This window comes from Marmota marmota, unplaced genomic scaffold, assembly GCF_001458135.2.
Source record: "Marmota marmota marmota unplaced genomic scaffold, marMar, whole genome shotgun sequence".
NCBI lineage: Eukaryota > Metazoa > Chordata > Mammalia > Rodentia > Sciuridae > Marmota > Marmota marmota.
This window is the reverse complement of record NW_025999932.1, coordinates 40,433,482-40,450,942: the sequence shown is the minus strand read 5'-3', so window position 1 is coordinate 40,450,942 and position 17,461 is coordinate 40,433,482. Positions and strand designations below refer to the sequence as shown.

The window sequence follows — 17,461 nt, the reverse complement described above, 5'->3', positions numbered from 1 at the left end:
TGTCACTTTTACCTTGCTAACATGGTTCATAAATAAAATGGGATGCTAGTATTTGATGCAAGGATAATGTTTATTCATTCCTTTAAGAAAATAAAGTACACATCAGTTCAACACTCCTCCCTCTGTCCCTAATTCACAGGTGTGGAGCTCTAGGGAACCACATCTGACCCAAAGAATAATTCCCAGTTGAGAACAGTTGAGGTCCCAGAATTAGGTCTTAAACTTGTGTGTGCCAATTTGAATCCCTCCTATGATAACCTGAAATCAAGACTAAGATTCTAGTCTCAGTCCATCTTCTTTCTTGAACAAATTAGAAGATAACAATAGTCATATTACCAACTTACACCCAAAGAGCACATGCTAAGTGTCAAAAATTGTGCTAAGATTTATGGAATGTCTAATTTGATCCTCACAGCGACCCTATAAAGTATACACTGTTACTGTAGTAGGAGATGTAAACTTGACACTATTGGTGGTAACCATTGTTCACCATAAGAGGCTCTGACACATGTTGTTAAGCATCCAGTTACTTGGTTCTACTCTTGACTTTCCCATTCAGGAGTCATATGGCCTTGGGTAGTCATTTTAAGCCTATCTATGCCTCTATTTTCTTATCTGAAAAATTAACGAGTATTGAATGAGGTTTAAGTGAACTGCATACATATGGTCTGTGTTCCATAACTGCTGCTATGTATCATTGCTATCATTATCGTCGTCGTCGTCATCATCATCATCATCATCACCATGGATTGGGACCCCAAAAAAGCCAGTGTGCACCACAGAGATGAAATGGGGAGAGGGAGGGATCACTTGGCTGCCCTACAGCGCTCCAAGGCCAGTTCCTGTCTACATGTGAGTCCAGCTGCGTTTCTGCCATCAGGTTCCATGAGCTACTCCAACGTTCCTGCAGAGTCTTCCTTTTTAATGTGAGCATGTTCTGCTTTCTTCTTGTTATTTGAAATAAAAACAACCTTAAGCATTTTCCCCACAAGGAAATGGGCTGAACATCCAAGTCCTTTCCAAGTATTTTATTTATTTTTATTAAAAAATAGATTTTCTAACTGGAAATCCATATGCAACAAAATGAAACTGAATCCCTTTCTCTCGCCATGCACAAAAGTTAATTCAAAATGGATCAAGGAGCTTGATATCAAATCAGAGACGCACCGTCTGATAGAAGAAAAAGTTGGCTACGATCTACATACTGTGGGGTCGGGCTCCAAATTCCTCAATAGGACACCCATAGCACAAAAGTTAATAACTAGAATCAACAAATGGGACTTACTCAAACTAAAAAGTTTTTTCTCAGCAAAAGAAACAATAAGAGAGGTAAATAGGGAGCCTACACCCTGGGAACAAATCTTTACTCCTCACACTTCAGATAGAGCCCTAATATCCAGAGTATACAAAGAACTCAAAAAATTAGACAATAAGAGAACAAACAACCCAATCAACAAATGGGCCAAGGACCTGAACAGACACTTCTCAGAGGAGGACATACAATCAATCAACAAGTACATGAAAAAATGCTCACCATCTCTAGCAGTCAGAGAAATGCAAATCAAAACCACCCTAAGATACCATCTCACTCCAGTAAGATTGGCAGCCATTATGAAGTCAAACAACAACAAGTGCTGGCGAGGATGTGGGGAAAAGGGTACACTTGTACATTGCTGGTGGGACTGCAAATTGGTGCAGCCAATTTGGAAAGCAGTATGGAGATTTCTTGGAAAGCTGGGAATGGAGCCACCATTTGACCCAGCTATTCCCCTTCTCGGTCTATTCCCTAAAGACCTAAAAAGAGCATGCTACAGGGACACTGCTACATCGATGTTCATAGCAGCACAATTCACAATAGCAAGACTGTGGAACCAACCTAGATGCCCTTCAATAGACGAATGGATAAAAAAAATGTGGCATTTATACACAATGGAGTATTACTCTGCATTAAAAAATGACAAAATCATAGAATTTGCAGGGAAATGGATGGCATTAGAGCAGATTATGCTAAGTGAAGCTAGCCAATCCCTAAAAAACAAATGCCAAATGTCTTCTTTGATATAAGGAGAGTAACTAAGAACAGAGTAGGGTCGAAGAGCATGAGAAGAAGATTAACATTAAACAGGGATGAGAGGTGGGAGGGAAAGGGAGAGAGAAGGGAAATTGCATGGAAATGGAAGGAGACCCTCAGAGTTATACAAAAGTACATACAAGAGGAAGTGAGGGGAAAGGGAAAAATAATACAAGGGGGACAAATGAATGTCAGTAGAGGGGGCAGAGAGAGAAGAGGGGAGGGGAGGGGAGGGGAGGGGGGATAGTAGAGGATAGGAAAGGCAGCAGAACACAACAGACACTAGTATGGCAATATGTAAATCAATGGATGTGTAACTGATGTGATTCTGCAATCTGTATATGGGGTAAAAATGGGAGCTCATAACCCACTTGAATCAAAGTGTGAAATATGATATATCAAGAACTATGTAATGTTTTGAACAGCCAACAATAAAAAATTAAAAAATAAAAAAAAATGGTTAAAAAAAATAGATTTTCTAGGCATTTTTATTTGTTTTGATTGGTTAAATCATTTTTGATAGTTCAGTTACCTTTAAATATCCCTGTCCATTTTTTCCTGGTACACAGAAATACAGAATAAAGATTATTTATTTGGAATGGAGGTTGGAGAAGACATAAAAACATTGAAAAGAGACACAGTCCCCTAATATAAATCCTCAGTCTAAGACTGTTCAACAGAAATATAATGCAAATCCCATATTTATCTTAAATTTTCAAATAGCCACTGTAAGGAGAGTCAAAAGAAATAGTTAAAATTAAGTTAGTTTTATAATTCTTGAATGCTATGTGTATAAAGCCTTCACCACTTTAAATCAATGTAAAAGTCATTCACGAAATATTCTTGTACTAAGCCTTTGAATTCCACTGTGAATTTCATACTCACCACATGTGTCAATCTAGACAAGGCTCAGTAGACAGACCTGATTAGCAGCTACTATACTGGTGGTAACATAAAAATCAAAATGGCTAAAGAGTGGTCAAATAGAGAGGAAAATCCTTTTCTGGGCCTTAGAGACTTGCTGACAGGACAGACTGTCACACATCAGCTTCATGCTGGGAACTGAGTCAACCTGGTGGAACAATTTTCTGAAATCTAATACCTTGCAAGGTTTGAGAAATATGAGATTGGCCAGATTGCCTCCTGAGCTGGACATTTCAATGGACTTACAAAATGTATAAAAATCCTAATTATCATCCATTTCCAACCACCAAACTTGTGTCAATCCTGCTTATTTTACCCAAAGAATGCTAAACTGCAATTTCCACTTCTCTGTTATAAAAACCCAAGACCATCTTCCCTAGGTGGAGCACTAAACTGATTTCCCAATTTGTAAATCTATTCCACACTCAAATGAAACCCTTTGTTTTTATTTTAAACTTATGTATATATTTTTTTGGTTTACACCGGATAGTAATCTTCAGTCTCTTATTCTGTGACTATCATTCTAGACATTTCAAATATTTTAGTGGAAAGAGCCCTAAAGAATCAGGAAACTTGAGTATGAGACTATTTTGCTCTAAAGCAGCCATGTTAATCTGGGCAAACCATTACATCTCATCTGTACCTTGAGGCACTTGGCTACCAGATCCCTTCAAGCTCAAATATTTCTTTGATCAATAAACATGGAATCAAGAACACTCTGAAATATCTAAGCTAAGTTACTTCATAGAGACAGAAAGTGAAATTACCAGAGTTGGGGGGAGGGTTGAGAATGAAGAAATATTGCTTAAATATTATAGAATTTCTATTTAGGAAATAGAAATAGTTTTGAAAAAAGTAATGGTGGTTGCACAACATTGTGAGTGTAATTAATACCACTAAATTGTACAATTTAAAAAATTTACAATGGCAAACTTTATGTTACATATTTTACGACAATAAGAATAATTTTTAAAAACATAACAAAAGAAATAAAAGATTCCCATTGTACAAAAACTTTGTAGTTTAACTCAATATTTTCGAAAATGAATGGTGCTGTATTACTAAGTTTGACACAGCTCTTCACATCTCCTGTATATGGACTGAATTGTTTTCCCAGAATTCATATGTTGAGGTTGTAACCCCTAATGTAACTGTGTTCAGAGATAGGATCTCCAAGGTAATAAGGTTAAATGAAAGTTCTAAGAGTGAGGCCCCAATCCAACATGACTGGTGCCCTTAAAAGAACAGAGAGAGGGAAAGAGACACCAAATAGGTACTTGCACAAAGAAAGGCCATCTGAGGATACAGCAAGAATATGGCCATCTTCAAGCCAGAGGGAGACCTCAGGAGAAACCCACTCTGCCGGCACCTTGATCTTGGTCTTCTATCCTCCAGAACTGTGAGATGACACAGTCACCCAGTCTATGGGGTTTTGTTCCAGCAGCCCTATTAGACTAAGACACCTCCCAGCAACCTACCCACTACCCCATCTCCAACACACACACACACACACACTTTTAATAGAGAAAAATAAAATGAGCATAAAAATGAATAGGTAGTCTTGATATGTCACTTCCTGTTAGTTTCATGGCATGATCTTTTAAGTAAAGTACCATATAGGCACATTCTGATTGTAGGGGCAAGGAAGAGATGAAATTTAATTCTTTCTCACAGTCTTGTTTGCATAGCACTGAAGAGATATTGGTGCTTTTTGTTGTATTGGGAACTCTTGCTTATATGTTTACTGCTTGCTATTTCTGCTTTTAACTCTTGTGTAATGTAGTAAAACCACAGCCTGCCTAAAAGGAGACTGAGATCTTTCTTGAAGACAATAACAGAATATATTTTGACTGTCTGGTTATTCAAACAAGAGGACACTGACTTCAATGTGAAAAGTACAACTGAGCATGCAAAGAGTTTGGAGGTAAAATAGGAAGTTCTGAAAGCGAAATGATTGAAGAGAGATTGACTTAGAAGAATTTTGAAAAATCCAATCAGCCTAGGTTTATATCCTAGCTCTCACTTATTTGATATGTGTCCTTGAACAAGGGACTGGCTGTGGTTTAAATTAGTCTGTTCCTTTTGAAATCCAGTTGGAATCTAATCCTCACATAAGATATTAAGAGGTAGGACCTTTAAAAAGTGAGGAGGGTTTTGTTCTCATGAATGGGTTATCTTGAAAGTGGGCTTCTTGTAGAATCCATTTTGGCTACATTTCTCCGGGACTCACTGTCTCTTGCCGTGTGATGCTCTGTGCTGCTTCGGAACTATGCTACCAAGAAGATCATCATCAGATGTGACCCCTTGAACTCAACCTCAATGAGCCAAAAATGAACATCTCTTCTTTTTATAACTTTCCCAGTCCATAAATTGTTGTTATTAGCAACATAGAAAGGACTAGGACAAAACTTCACTTTTAAAGTCTATCTATGCTAGTTAAATCCAGGAGGTAAATATATGTGAACTGCTTGGCACTTAATAACCCTCTGTTTACTTGGATTATTTTTTACATGAGCAACTGCTGTTTGAGTCCCTGTACAGTTATCAATGCTACAGCAGACTTTGGGCCTCTGTGAACACTCTTCTTTGGCAATCCCAAGGATGGCTCTTAGTGGGACACACTGAGTGGCTGGTTCTCTCATGCCCACATCAGGATTAACTACTCCTTCCTGTGTTCCTCCTGCATATGGAATTCCCAGGGCAACTAAATGCTTCCACAGGCTCATTAAAGCAATATTCTGTGGGAGCCCTTCACATACCAAGCATCTTGCTAGGTAAAAGGTGATGGCCCCGCCCTCCAAGAGTTCTAACCTAGAAAGGCAAGGAAGTGAAGGAGCAAGGTGAGTGCTGTGTAGTGAGGCTGCCACATGTGCTCTGGGGCACTGGTGAAGTTCAACATCACAAATTTTTACTTCTTTTGAAGGAAATACATACAATCACATACTGCATTGTGCAAAAATGTGGGAAAATGAGGATGTTTCTCTGGGTGCAATAGCTTGTCCCTACAGAGCCATGTGTACCCATTTTCAAAACTACATTGATTTAAGCTCAATGTTCAATTTAGCTTTGTTTTATAGCATTAGTAATACTACAAGAAAAAAAAAAAAGATGAACTAATGCCTACCTCCCTGAGCACAGATTGTTCTCAAATCTTCAAATCAATAGTCACTGAGCATTTTAGCTCATTCAAATCAAAGAATGATAGATTCCCACTGCGCTTATCTTTTTATATTACTTTTTGCATTATTTTTAATTACTTGCTATTAGCTTCTTGCTAATATTCATAAAAGAATTATTCATAAAAGAATTTAAGAAACTGAATAGTGAAAAAAAAAAAAGGAAAATGTTTTCAAACACTATAATAGAAGCTAAATGTTTACCAGCACAATTGAAAAGAAGAAGTCCTACTGCCACCCCAGGTCTGTGATAGCCTAAGTTATTTATTTACTAAGGAACGATCTTCAACAGTCACTTCCTTGATTCTAAGATAATAGAATCTTGGAATTCTGAAGCCAGAAGGGACCTTAAAGAAGTGGTCCTACCTCCCTTTACCTTAAAGATGAAGAAACATCAAGGAGGAAAGAGCAAAGTTGATTTGCTGATTCTAGTCAACATTCATAGTATTACATTTACCTCAAAAGCTTATTATTTAAATTATTCCCCATTTCATATGGGACTCCTCTGTAATTAGTTGGAATTCCTAGGCCTTTCTCGCCCTCTTAATGAAGAGACAATACCAGCAATAGGCAAGTAACTTACCACACCAGTGTTTGGAAGCAAAGTTTCTATTCAGGTCTGTTCCAATACAACGGTTGTTCTCATGGGAAGAACGGTTCTTTCTCCACATTCGATTCTAAGGAAACGAAACAGGAACAGATAACCAAGGTGGTGTTTGCAGCTCAAGGAAAGACAGGACTTATGAAGCCCAAGGGCCAGGGTTGGGTTTCCCTCCGCCACCCCCACACCTCTGTCCATCATCCTGATGCTGCCTCTGCAGCCTCCCCTGACATAACCCCCATCTTATCCAGGTCTCAGTCAGGTTCACTCCAACTAGTTCCGTTTGAACCAAACAAGATGGTCACATTTGATGAATTTTGACCTGTACAAAAAGAATTTTTTTCATTTGTTTCCACTAAGCTGCTTATAAACCTTCTTGTTTAATCTTGTTTCCTTTAAATTAATTTTACACACAGACTGATTTTGAGTTCCTTCAAAGAAAAGCAAAATATTTTAACTGTGTCTCAACTCCTAAGTCTGAGTCTTGAGTTTCAATGCTCTCCCTTTTTGATATGTGTGTTAATTAGTCTTTTTCTTATTTAAATGCATGCTGAAATATGTATTAATGAAGTGATATGGTGTCTGGGATTTGCTTTGAATAATAAGAGGAAGGTAAAATTGGATGGTGGATACAGATAATACAAAGTTGGCCATGAGTTGTGTTAGGGTTTGGATCCTAATTGTCCTGCTGTGTTCCATGTGTGATAGGCTTGGTTCCCAACCTGGGGGACGATTGGGATTGGTGGAGGCTTCAGGAGGTGGGGCCTAGTGAAGGAAGTCAAGGCATTGAGTGAATGCCTGGAAGGGGATGTTGGGATTCCAGGTCTCCTCTTGCTCACTCTTTGCTTCCCAGTCACTATGAGGTAAGCAACCTTGCCCACCATATGTACCACCATGATGTTCTGCCTTGATACAGGCCCCACAGCAACAAAGCCAAGTGACCATGGACTGAAACCAGGAGCCCAAATAAACTTTTCCTTCTTTTAATTTGATTGTCTCAGGTATCTTTTCTCAGTGATGAAAAGGTAACTAACAGGAGTTGACTGTAAATTGAAGCTGTGTAATGAATACATAAGAGGTTACTATGTAATTATGTTCATTTTTATTTATATTTAAAATTTTCCATAATAGAAATTATTATTTTTCATAATAAGACCCTTATGCTAAGATTAAGGAATTTTCTATGAATAATTCAACCTGTAATTCTCATATCCCAGGCACGTTTTGCTTTCTTCACTTTCACCTACCTTTTTCCACGTGTAGTCATAACCATCCACATTAATTACTGGCATAATGTAGAAATCCACGTGTCTCAGAAGATTGGTATACAGCTTTTCTTTTTCATAGAACTGAGTTACCTACAAATTAATTAAACCCATTTAATAACATCTCATTTAAGTTCTTCTAAATTTAAGTCTACTTTTATATGTGATTTTCTTTTATTTTTTAAAAAAATCATTTGGCATGTTTCAATTTGCAGATTTAACTTTTGGGAAGAGTATTCATTAAAAGGACTGAATTAGTGGTGGTAAATGCCCTGCATATAGTCTTCCTATTTAATGGAGGCAGAAAATAGAACAATACTTTTTTTTCATTAATTAACTAATTAGTTTATTTGCAGTACTGGGGATCTAACCCAGAGGCTTGTACATGCTACCACCAAAATATATCCCCAGTCTTTAATCCATACATTCTTTAAACTTTCCTTCAAAAAACAGAAATAAGTATTTATTAAATCCCTTGACAAAGCAAAAAAACCTAAATTCAGTTCAGCTCCTCTTTTGATAATTCATATTAATCAGTACGTATACTAATCTTGTCTTGTTCCCCCACCTGATTAGATAGTATTTTCTACATTGTCCTTAGAATTTGGTGTGAAGTTGAATGCTAGAATTGTTTTTAAATCAGTGATAGTTTTCCTAGGCACTCAATCTCAGTTCCTAATATATATATCCTCTGAACCATGTTCCTTTGTTTTAGACTCATACCCAGTTTCAAGTCATATATTTCAGCATGATCCAAGGGCATACACAAAGTCCATTCCAAGTGACCAAATATATAGGCAGGAGACCCACAGAGACAAGTTCTGCCTGGTTAAATAAATTCAACTTGTGCAAATTTTTGTCTTAAATTTTTCATCGTGGCAACATTGCTCCATTTTAACTTGTGGTTCTGTTTATAATTGTTTCCTTAAACTTTATAAAAGATATTGATAAGAGGGCTGGAGATATAGCTCAGTTGTTAGTGTCTTTGCCTCACATGCCCCAGGCCCTGGGTTCAGTCCCCAGCACCACAAAAACAACAGCAACAAAAAAACAGATATATTGGTAAGAAATGCTTTTTTCATTATTGACAAAGATTTTTAAATCCTACCTTAGCTATAGCAAAAACTGTTTCCCCTTTAAATATTTAGAATGCTATACCCATGTTTCCATTTAATAATTACAAGAGTCATTACAAATTTTTGCCAGGATAATTATTTATGAAACATGAGAGAAAGGAAAGAAAAAAATACAAGTTGTTATTGTTTTACTCTACTACAGGCCAGAAATAGGAGCTGAATAAAAGGAAAGGAAATATAGAGAATGAGAAAGCCATTTTTTAAATAGTTAAGCAAGCAGTTAAATAAATGTTTGCGTTACAAATTTGTAAATTTTTCTTGGTGTCATTTTTCTGCAGGAATGTAGCATTTATCCTTAGAACAATATCAGGAGAGTCTATGACTTTCCAATGTAATTTTAAAATGTATTTGTCATTTTAATTTTTCAATGTTTGCTGAATTTATAATAGATGTGGGATGGTGGATTTCTTTATTTGCATTGCTCTCTTTATTTTTCTACCTTTACCATTGTTTGGATGAGTCTTTCAGCAAAAAGTTCAGCTCTGAGAGATGATCAGGGTTGGCCCTGGAATTTCTTTCTGTTTAGGCAGGCTCTAGACAATGGGAGAGTGAGGGCTGAAATACTCTGTACTGTGGGCACCAAGCCCTGCCTTCATGTGTAGCTGCAGTTGCCATCCCAGGAGTAGGGGAAGCTATTTTTCCTTAAAGCAATTATTGTAATACATTGACATACCAGAAAAATTCACTGTTTAAAAGTGTGAAATTCAGTGGTTTTTAGTATATTCACATAGTTATACAACCATCACCAGTATTTGATTCAGAACATTTTTATCCCCACCCTTCCACAAAACAATCCATGTGCAGGACACAATGGTGCCCGCCTGTAATCCCAGCAGCTTGGGAGGCTGAAGGAGGAGTATGGCAAGTTCAAAGCCAGCCTCAGCAAAGGCGAGGGGTTAAGCAATTCAGTGAGACCCTGTTTCTAAATAAAACACAAAATAGGGTTGGGGATGTGGCTCAGTGGTTGAATAAGTTCAATCCCTGATACTCAAAAAAAAAAAAATCCATGCATATTAGAAATCATTCTCTTTTCTACTCCTTCCACAACTCTAGCCTTTGGCAAAAACTAGTCATCGTTTTGTGTGGATTTGCCTGTTTTGGACATTTCATATAGAATAAAATATGTAGCTTTTTGTGTGTGGCTTCTTTTGCTTAGTGTAATATTTTCAAGATTCATGTAAAATGTAGCATGAATCAATATCATTTCTTTTTAAAAAATTTTTTTTAATATTTATTTTTTAGGTGTAGATGCACAACATAATGCCTTTATTATTATGTGGTACTGAGGATTGAACCCGGGTCCCGCTTGTGCTAGGACTCTACTGTTGAGCCACAATCCCAGCCCCAATATTTCATTTCTTATCAATGCTGAATGATGTATTATGGTTTACATATGAGGTGTCCCCCCAAAACTTCTCCTTTAATAGTTCTTGTCAGAACTTTTGGTCACAGTGACAAAAAAGCTAAGACAACATTCTACCACATTTTGTTTGTCTCTCATAAGTTCATGCACATTTGAGTTGTCTCCACTTTTTGACTATTATGAATGGTATTCTTACTAATGTTTGTAAACTAATGTGTCTAGTTACCTCACGTATACATATGATAATTCTATACTTAACCTTTTGATGAATTTCCAAACTGTTTTCTAAAGTAGCAGCACTATTTTACAATCCCAACAACAATCAACAAGCATTACAATTTTCCTACTTTTTGTTATTATGTACCAATTGTTTTCATCTGTCTTTTTTATTTTAGCCATACTAGTAAGTTTGATGTGGTAATTCGTTGTGGCTTGGATTTGCATTTTTCTAATGACTAATGATATTGAGCATCTCTTTGTGTACCATTTTAATTGGCCATTTGCCTCTCTTCTTCTCTATTCAGATTCTTTGCCCATTTTTAAATTGGGTTGTCTTTTATTGCTCATTTGGAAGAACTCTTTAAATATTTTGAGTATAATTCTTTTATCACATCTATAGTTAGCAAATTTTTTCTCCCATTCTGTGAATTGTTTTTTGATATTCTGAATGGTGTCCTTTGAAAAACTCAGAAGCTTTTGATTTTGGTAAAGTCTCATCTTTTTGTATGTCTGTGTGTGCATGTGTGTGGCTATGCTTCCTGTGTCATCTCTAATAAATCATTGCCTAATCCAAGGTCATAAAGATTTACTTCCAAGAGTTTTCTTCTATGGGTTTTATGTTTTTAGTATTTACATTTTGGTTTCTGATGCATTTTGAGTTAATTATTATATAAGATGTGATGTAAGGGTCCAACCTCATTCCTTGGCACATGGATGTCTTTTTGGATCCCACTCATAGGCCTTATCCAGGGAGGTGGTAGTCCTGTCTAGGTGTACATTCAGAGATGAGGATCCAAAGCAAGTGGGAACTGGTGATGATCTGAGCTGCAATAGTAAGGATCTCAGGGGAGAGGTATGGCTGAAAGGAAAGACAGAGGGAGGCGTGTAACGAGAGGACTTCTCGATGCTGTTGGAGGAGAGATGGGCCCTGATACAAGGTTGACCTGAACAGAGAAGCTGAGTGGTTTTACAGCATTCTTGGGACTTCGGATATTTTCCTGACCTAGTTAAAGGGGAAAAAATTGGAGTGAACTTGGTGAATGGCCAAACCTGTGTTCCTTTTCTAGCATTCTAGAGATTAAGGACAGAATTATATACAGACAGAGGAATTAAAAAAAATTCTTAACTGTGAATAATGTTATTGCTTTTTAAAATATTTCCAGATTTGACATTTTCCCAATTATTTTTACTTCGAAAATATGAATAATCTGATTGTGCCACTAAAGTAATGTAACCTATAAAATGCTACAAAATGTATGATTCTTAGTAATCTCAACTATGGTTAAAGACATGATTTTTAAAATAACATTTCAGGTAACTTGAACATATTCATATATCTAAAAATAATTCCCCTCTTCACTGGCAATCACAGTATATATTATTTTATTTTTTCCATATTTTTATTGGTGTATTATGGTTGTACTTAATGGTATGATTTATTGTTACATATTCATACATGCACACAATATAAGACTGTAATTTGTCCAATATCATTCCCCAGTGCTAATAAAATTGTTTACTATCAACTTGCATCGGAATATTAAAGAGTTCTCCAAGCATACATTAGCCAGTGTTTTCTCATAGTATTCTATGTATATATGTACCATTAGTTTTACATCTACAGAACAGATCACTCTTAATAAGGTAGGCGGCTGAAGGAATTATACCTGACACCCAACATATTTGTTGAAGGTATGCTTTACCAACGAGGAAGGTAATAAGTGAAATGGCAATCCTGCTATTAACGAGAAAGAAGAAAGATGAAGATAGGCTGCCAGAGATGAGTACAAGAGGGAGTGAGTGACTAAGGGGGACAGTCACTCCCATCAGCAGGACCTGTGGCAGAGGAGGACTCCGCTTGTCTAGGGTGAGCTGTAGCTTTGTCTCTTCTGTGGTGCTAAAAAATAATAACACCTCCCAACACTATAACCAATGACCATTTCACAGAGAATAGATCAGTGCATAAAGGCACATCGAATCCAGTGCATGGAAAAATTTTAAATAAGCAGTTGATATATTTTACTATTAGAAATATAGTAAGGAGTGCCATCCTCAGTCTTCACTCAATTTCTATGTCTATAGCCATTGTTCAGACTTGTCCAATGGCAATGAAGCACTTAACTCAATAGTAGGTACTATTTAGGTACCCTCTGGACCCCAGGTTTGTATTTCGGTCTAAACCTAAAGCAGTAATTGAAATATCAAATTCCACAGGGGTAGTAGGGCGCTGATTACGTGCACCAAACAATATACCGGATGATAGAAACACACAAAAATGACCTTAGGAGTAGTTTCTGCCTTCAAAAAGCTAACAGTTGGAAAAGAAAGAGCAGCAATGCTGTAGGTATTATAATAAATGCCAGGATATACAAGATGGCTCAAAAGAAGGATAATTAATTCTGGGGTGTGTAGGATTGAAACTCCTGAAGAGCAGGTTAAGAGGAAGGGGAGGAGGAGCAAGGATTGAGGATTCAGGTGAGTGAGTGGTTTGTGATGTGACCCCAAACAGTTATTAAAAAAATACTGGAAAGGAGGTGATAAATTGGAAAAAATGTCTATATTCTTGGGCAGGATATCTACTAAAGTTTTAAAAAAAAAGCATGCATAGCACCTATAAGAAATAAGAGGAGCAGAAGAGGAAATTAAATCAGATTAAATGGCTTCTTCCTTTTCACTGTCTGGGGCCATATTGTAGATATAAGGATCAGGGAGATCATTCTTTCTGATGTTCAGAAGATGGTCTTGGGAGAAATTCACTAAACCAGAGTTGAGGGGAGGTTTGGTAATGCAGAAAGAATTCAAGGAGGCAAGAAGATGGGTTGATAGAAGGATCTCACACTCAAATTTTAAAATGACAGCAAGGGCTTGGGAGGAATTAAGAACTACAAACCAGATTCCAGGGGATTATCTAGAAGCTAGTAGATGGCAACAACAAGAAAAATTAAGGGTGGTGTGACCAGATTTTGAACTTCAAGGGAGAAAGAAAACAATGGTGACATTAGGATGGGAGTGTGGACCCACTCTTCCTGGCCACTTGGCACCTGATAGTGTGAAAGAACAGCTCTTGGACTTGGTAGAGCTGAGGTAGTGACCTTAGCAAGTCATGCATCAGCAAAAATAAGGAGGGGAAGAGAGAATTTCATGAAGTCCCTGATATTGGAAGTGCCAACCTGGTGTGTGGTTAGATGAGAGATCTCCATGGCAGAGGTCTGGAGGGAGGTTAGTAGTGAGAAAATCCAGTTAGTATAGAGAGTACTGAGCACATATTCACTGGGCTCCTATGATGTCCCTGCCCTTGTGCTGGGTTTTGGCTGTGACACTATAAACATGCACCTGCCAGTCTCTACCACCACCTCTGCAGAAATAGAAAGGATCTGAATTTGACCTCCTGAGAATGAATTAGAGGTACACAGAGAGATGATGCACCTCAAGTTTCCATAAGTGTTCTACAACCCTCACTGAGCCTGGCCTATATGATTTTTGCAACCTTTATTGAATTATGGAAGGGAGAGATTTAAAAGCTAAGACTTCAGTTCACCTCTGAGCTTACTGATTTTTAGAAGTAAAAAGCTATTAAAAATCTTAAAGCCAAATATTTTATTTTACTTTTCCTCCTACAATGTTTTGAACCATTGTGATATGGTCAAAACATTGTCAGATGATCTGGATTAGTTTGAGGTAGGCTAGGATGAAACTACTTAAATGTCCAGTCAATAGAATTTATTGACTATAGGCCATAAAAATCTGGATTATACTGTCATGGCAAAATACTTGACTGTGAGATCATTGAGCTGTATCTTGTTCCCTGTTGTATCCCCAGGGTCTAGCCTCTCATGGTCAATTTATAAGTATTTTCAGAATAAATAAGTTAATCTTACAAAGATTCAGCAAGTGGGTAGAGCAGAGGCTAGGATGTGTAACAGGAAGGAAAGGTATCATATTGAGAAAGGCAGCAATTAGGGATAATTTTTACCAACATGAATTAGAGTTTCTTTCTAGCCCTTTTCAGATTCATCAATAGGATAAAAATATCAATGTTTTTTCTCTCTTTCTTGTACCTCTCTCCACTAATTACTGCTCCCATCATTAAAACTGCCTAATTTGGGTGAGGCTCAAGATTATCCTTTGATCCAGGTAGTGCCAGTGGTGATTGGAAAGTTCTTGGTGGACTCAGGGATACTGCAGTTACCATCTGTGCAGAAGGGAAGATGCTAAGGCAAGTGAACATGGGTAAAGGTGTTGGCATTTTTTAAGATCCAGTGGGGGCAGAAATAGCTTTACATTTTGGGGGTGGGTACTAAGATTGAACCCAGGGGCACTTAATCACTGAGCCATATCCTCAGCCCTTTTTTATGTTTTATTTAGAGACAGGGCCTTACTGAATTGCTTAGGGCCTTACTATATTGCTGAAGCTAGCTTTGAACTCGCAATCCTCCTACCTCAGCCTCCCAAGCTGCTGGGATTATAGGCATGCATCACCACACCCAGCATAGCTTTATTTTTTGATGTACCTCATTTGTTAAGACAGATCTCAGTGGGAGTCTCTTAATTTCTCAGCTCATCTATTTTCTGTTACTGGTATTTGTGAACACAAAGACTGTGATAACAATAATCAGAAAGATACATATTTTGATGTATTTTCCAGTGTCACGATCTTGTGTGTAAATCAATATAGGCGAGCGTATCTATTTTATAGAATTTGAAGCATAAGTTTTACTGTTCATTTGGAAGATTTCACTTTAATTATGGAAGATTATATTCATTCTGTGTTTTACTTTTTTGGCACACTATTAGTCGTATATATGTCTTTTTAAAAATATTTTTGATTTTAGTTGTCAATGGACCTTTACTTTATTTGTTTACATATGGTGCTGAGAATCAAACCCAGTGCTTCACACATGCTAGGCAAGTGCTATACCACTGAGCTACAACCCCAACCCTATATATGGCTTTTTTTGATGCCAATCTCTTCATCAGGGACATAATTCCCTATTATGACATATGGAAAAATATTATCTGCCCTATGAGCGTATGATTTATGCTCACTTCTCTAGGGCAGAGTGTGGCAAAAGATATTCATATTACAATTCAGACAGAAGGAGGAGGAGGAGGAGGAGGGGGAGGAGGAGGAGGAGGAGGGGGAGGAAGAGGAGGAGGATGAGGAGGAGGAGGAGAATGAGAAAGAGAAAAAAGAGGAAAAAAATTGGGATCCGACTTAGATAATTGTTTCAGACATTTCTTCTACTTAGTAAACAATACAACCAGAATTCTATTTTTTTAAGTTATTTTCTAATATTCACCTCTGGATAAAAATGTAGGAAGGAAAAGATCAACAATCTTAAGGGTGATTTAAATGCTTGAAATGACAGTTCTCAAAGTGAAGGTTCATACAGGTCACTTGGTAAGCTTGGAGCATCCTAGCTTTCAAGCCTCACTTGCAGATTTTGAGTCGCGAATTCTGGGACGTGATCTGGAAAAATGCATTTTACTTACAGCCCAGTTGATTCTGACACCTGTGATCTTGGACCTATATTTAGAAACCTTGGCATAAGGGGACGGGAAGACTTACGTAGCCGATGAACCACAAGCAGAAAGCAGGAGAGATCCATTCTCTGGCATGCATTCCACAGTCAATCCATATGGCATTTTTGGCTGTTTGTTCTTTTCCAGAAACCTGCTCAAAGAAACCCCAAAAATGTAAGCTTCAGTATGATAACTTTCACCTCTATAGTGATAATAGATAATTTTCAAGGGAAATTTAAAAGCCAGAGAGATTAAGAGATGTTAGCTAGTGGTCACAGTAATGACACCAAATCAGGTCTGGGGATTGAAACTCAAACTCTTGATTTAAAGCAAATTTTATTCCCCTGGCCTCACATTACCTAGCAGAGCTGCATGTGGAAGTGTGGAAGCAGAGGACAGAGAAAGAGTAACTTGGGGCCATATCTTCAAGCTTCCTTAGAGATCAGGGAGGGTGTGTTGAGTGGGCAGCCTTTTGCTGGAGGCATAGAGACTCACCCAAGGAAGAAACTCCCTCACCATTGTCCCTAGAGGGCACACTTTCCACATGTAAACTATTTCTCCATTTCACACAGGAAGATGCACACATCTATCTTCACATAAGCTGATACCAACAGGTCAAGGGACAGCGCTTTGTTCAGATTGATAGCACGGCAGACGGGCACAAGCTACGAACTCTCTGGAATTAGAATTCTCAACCTTTTCTCAAGGATGTCTTCAGAAGAGTTCTCAACAACACCTCCCAAATTAATCATAATTTATTCGATTTGAAAAATTAATTACAATATAAAATTTGGGGGGTATGGAGTGAAAGGGAAAGAGTGTTGTAAAAATCTAACAAAGATGTAGACTTATAATTTCAGAACAAGAAAATAAGAGTTAAATGTTCCCATCTGGAGCACTCCAGGAGGGTTTTTTGTAACCTGCAACTACGGTAGCCAATGAGAAAGTAAAATGGCCACTAAAGGTTAAAACATATAGTCAAACAGAGTTACCCAGCTAATTCAATCTGTGTACTGTCAAGAAAATCCAGAACTACCCAGATTAGTTGCCTTACTTGATCTTTCTATCTTCATTGGAAATATGGAGGAACCCTACAGACTCACATTGTGTAAAATCCTTGGTCAAGTAAGAGAGGACTAAAGACCCTGGATGCATGCCTTTCCAACTTGTTTTTTTTTTTTTT

At 37.5% G+C, this 17,461-nt stretch overlaps 1 protein-coding gene across 2 annotated transcripts in view; it reads right to left on the bottom strand.

Annotated features, from left to right (window-relative positions):
* Cpb2 (carboxypeptidase B2) overlaps positions 1 to 17,461 on the bottom strand; it is a 49,029-nt gene that overhangs the window by 7,566 nt on the left and 24,002 nt on the right. For both annotated transcript variants that reach the window (XM_015484300.2, XM_015484301.2), the window contains 3 exons: positions 16,325 to 16,429; positions 8,020 to 8,130; positions 6,755 to 6,848 (listed from right to left, as the gene is read on the bottom strand). In XM_015484300.2, coding sequence (XP_015339786.2) covers positions 6,755 to 6,848; positions 8,020 to 8,130; positions 16,325 to 16,429 — 310 coding nt within the window. The remainder of the gene's footprint in view (positions 1 to 6,754; positions 6,849 to 8,019; positions 8,131 to 16,324; positions 16,430 to 17,461) is intronic.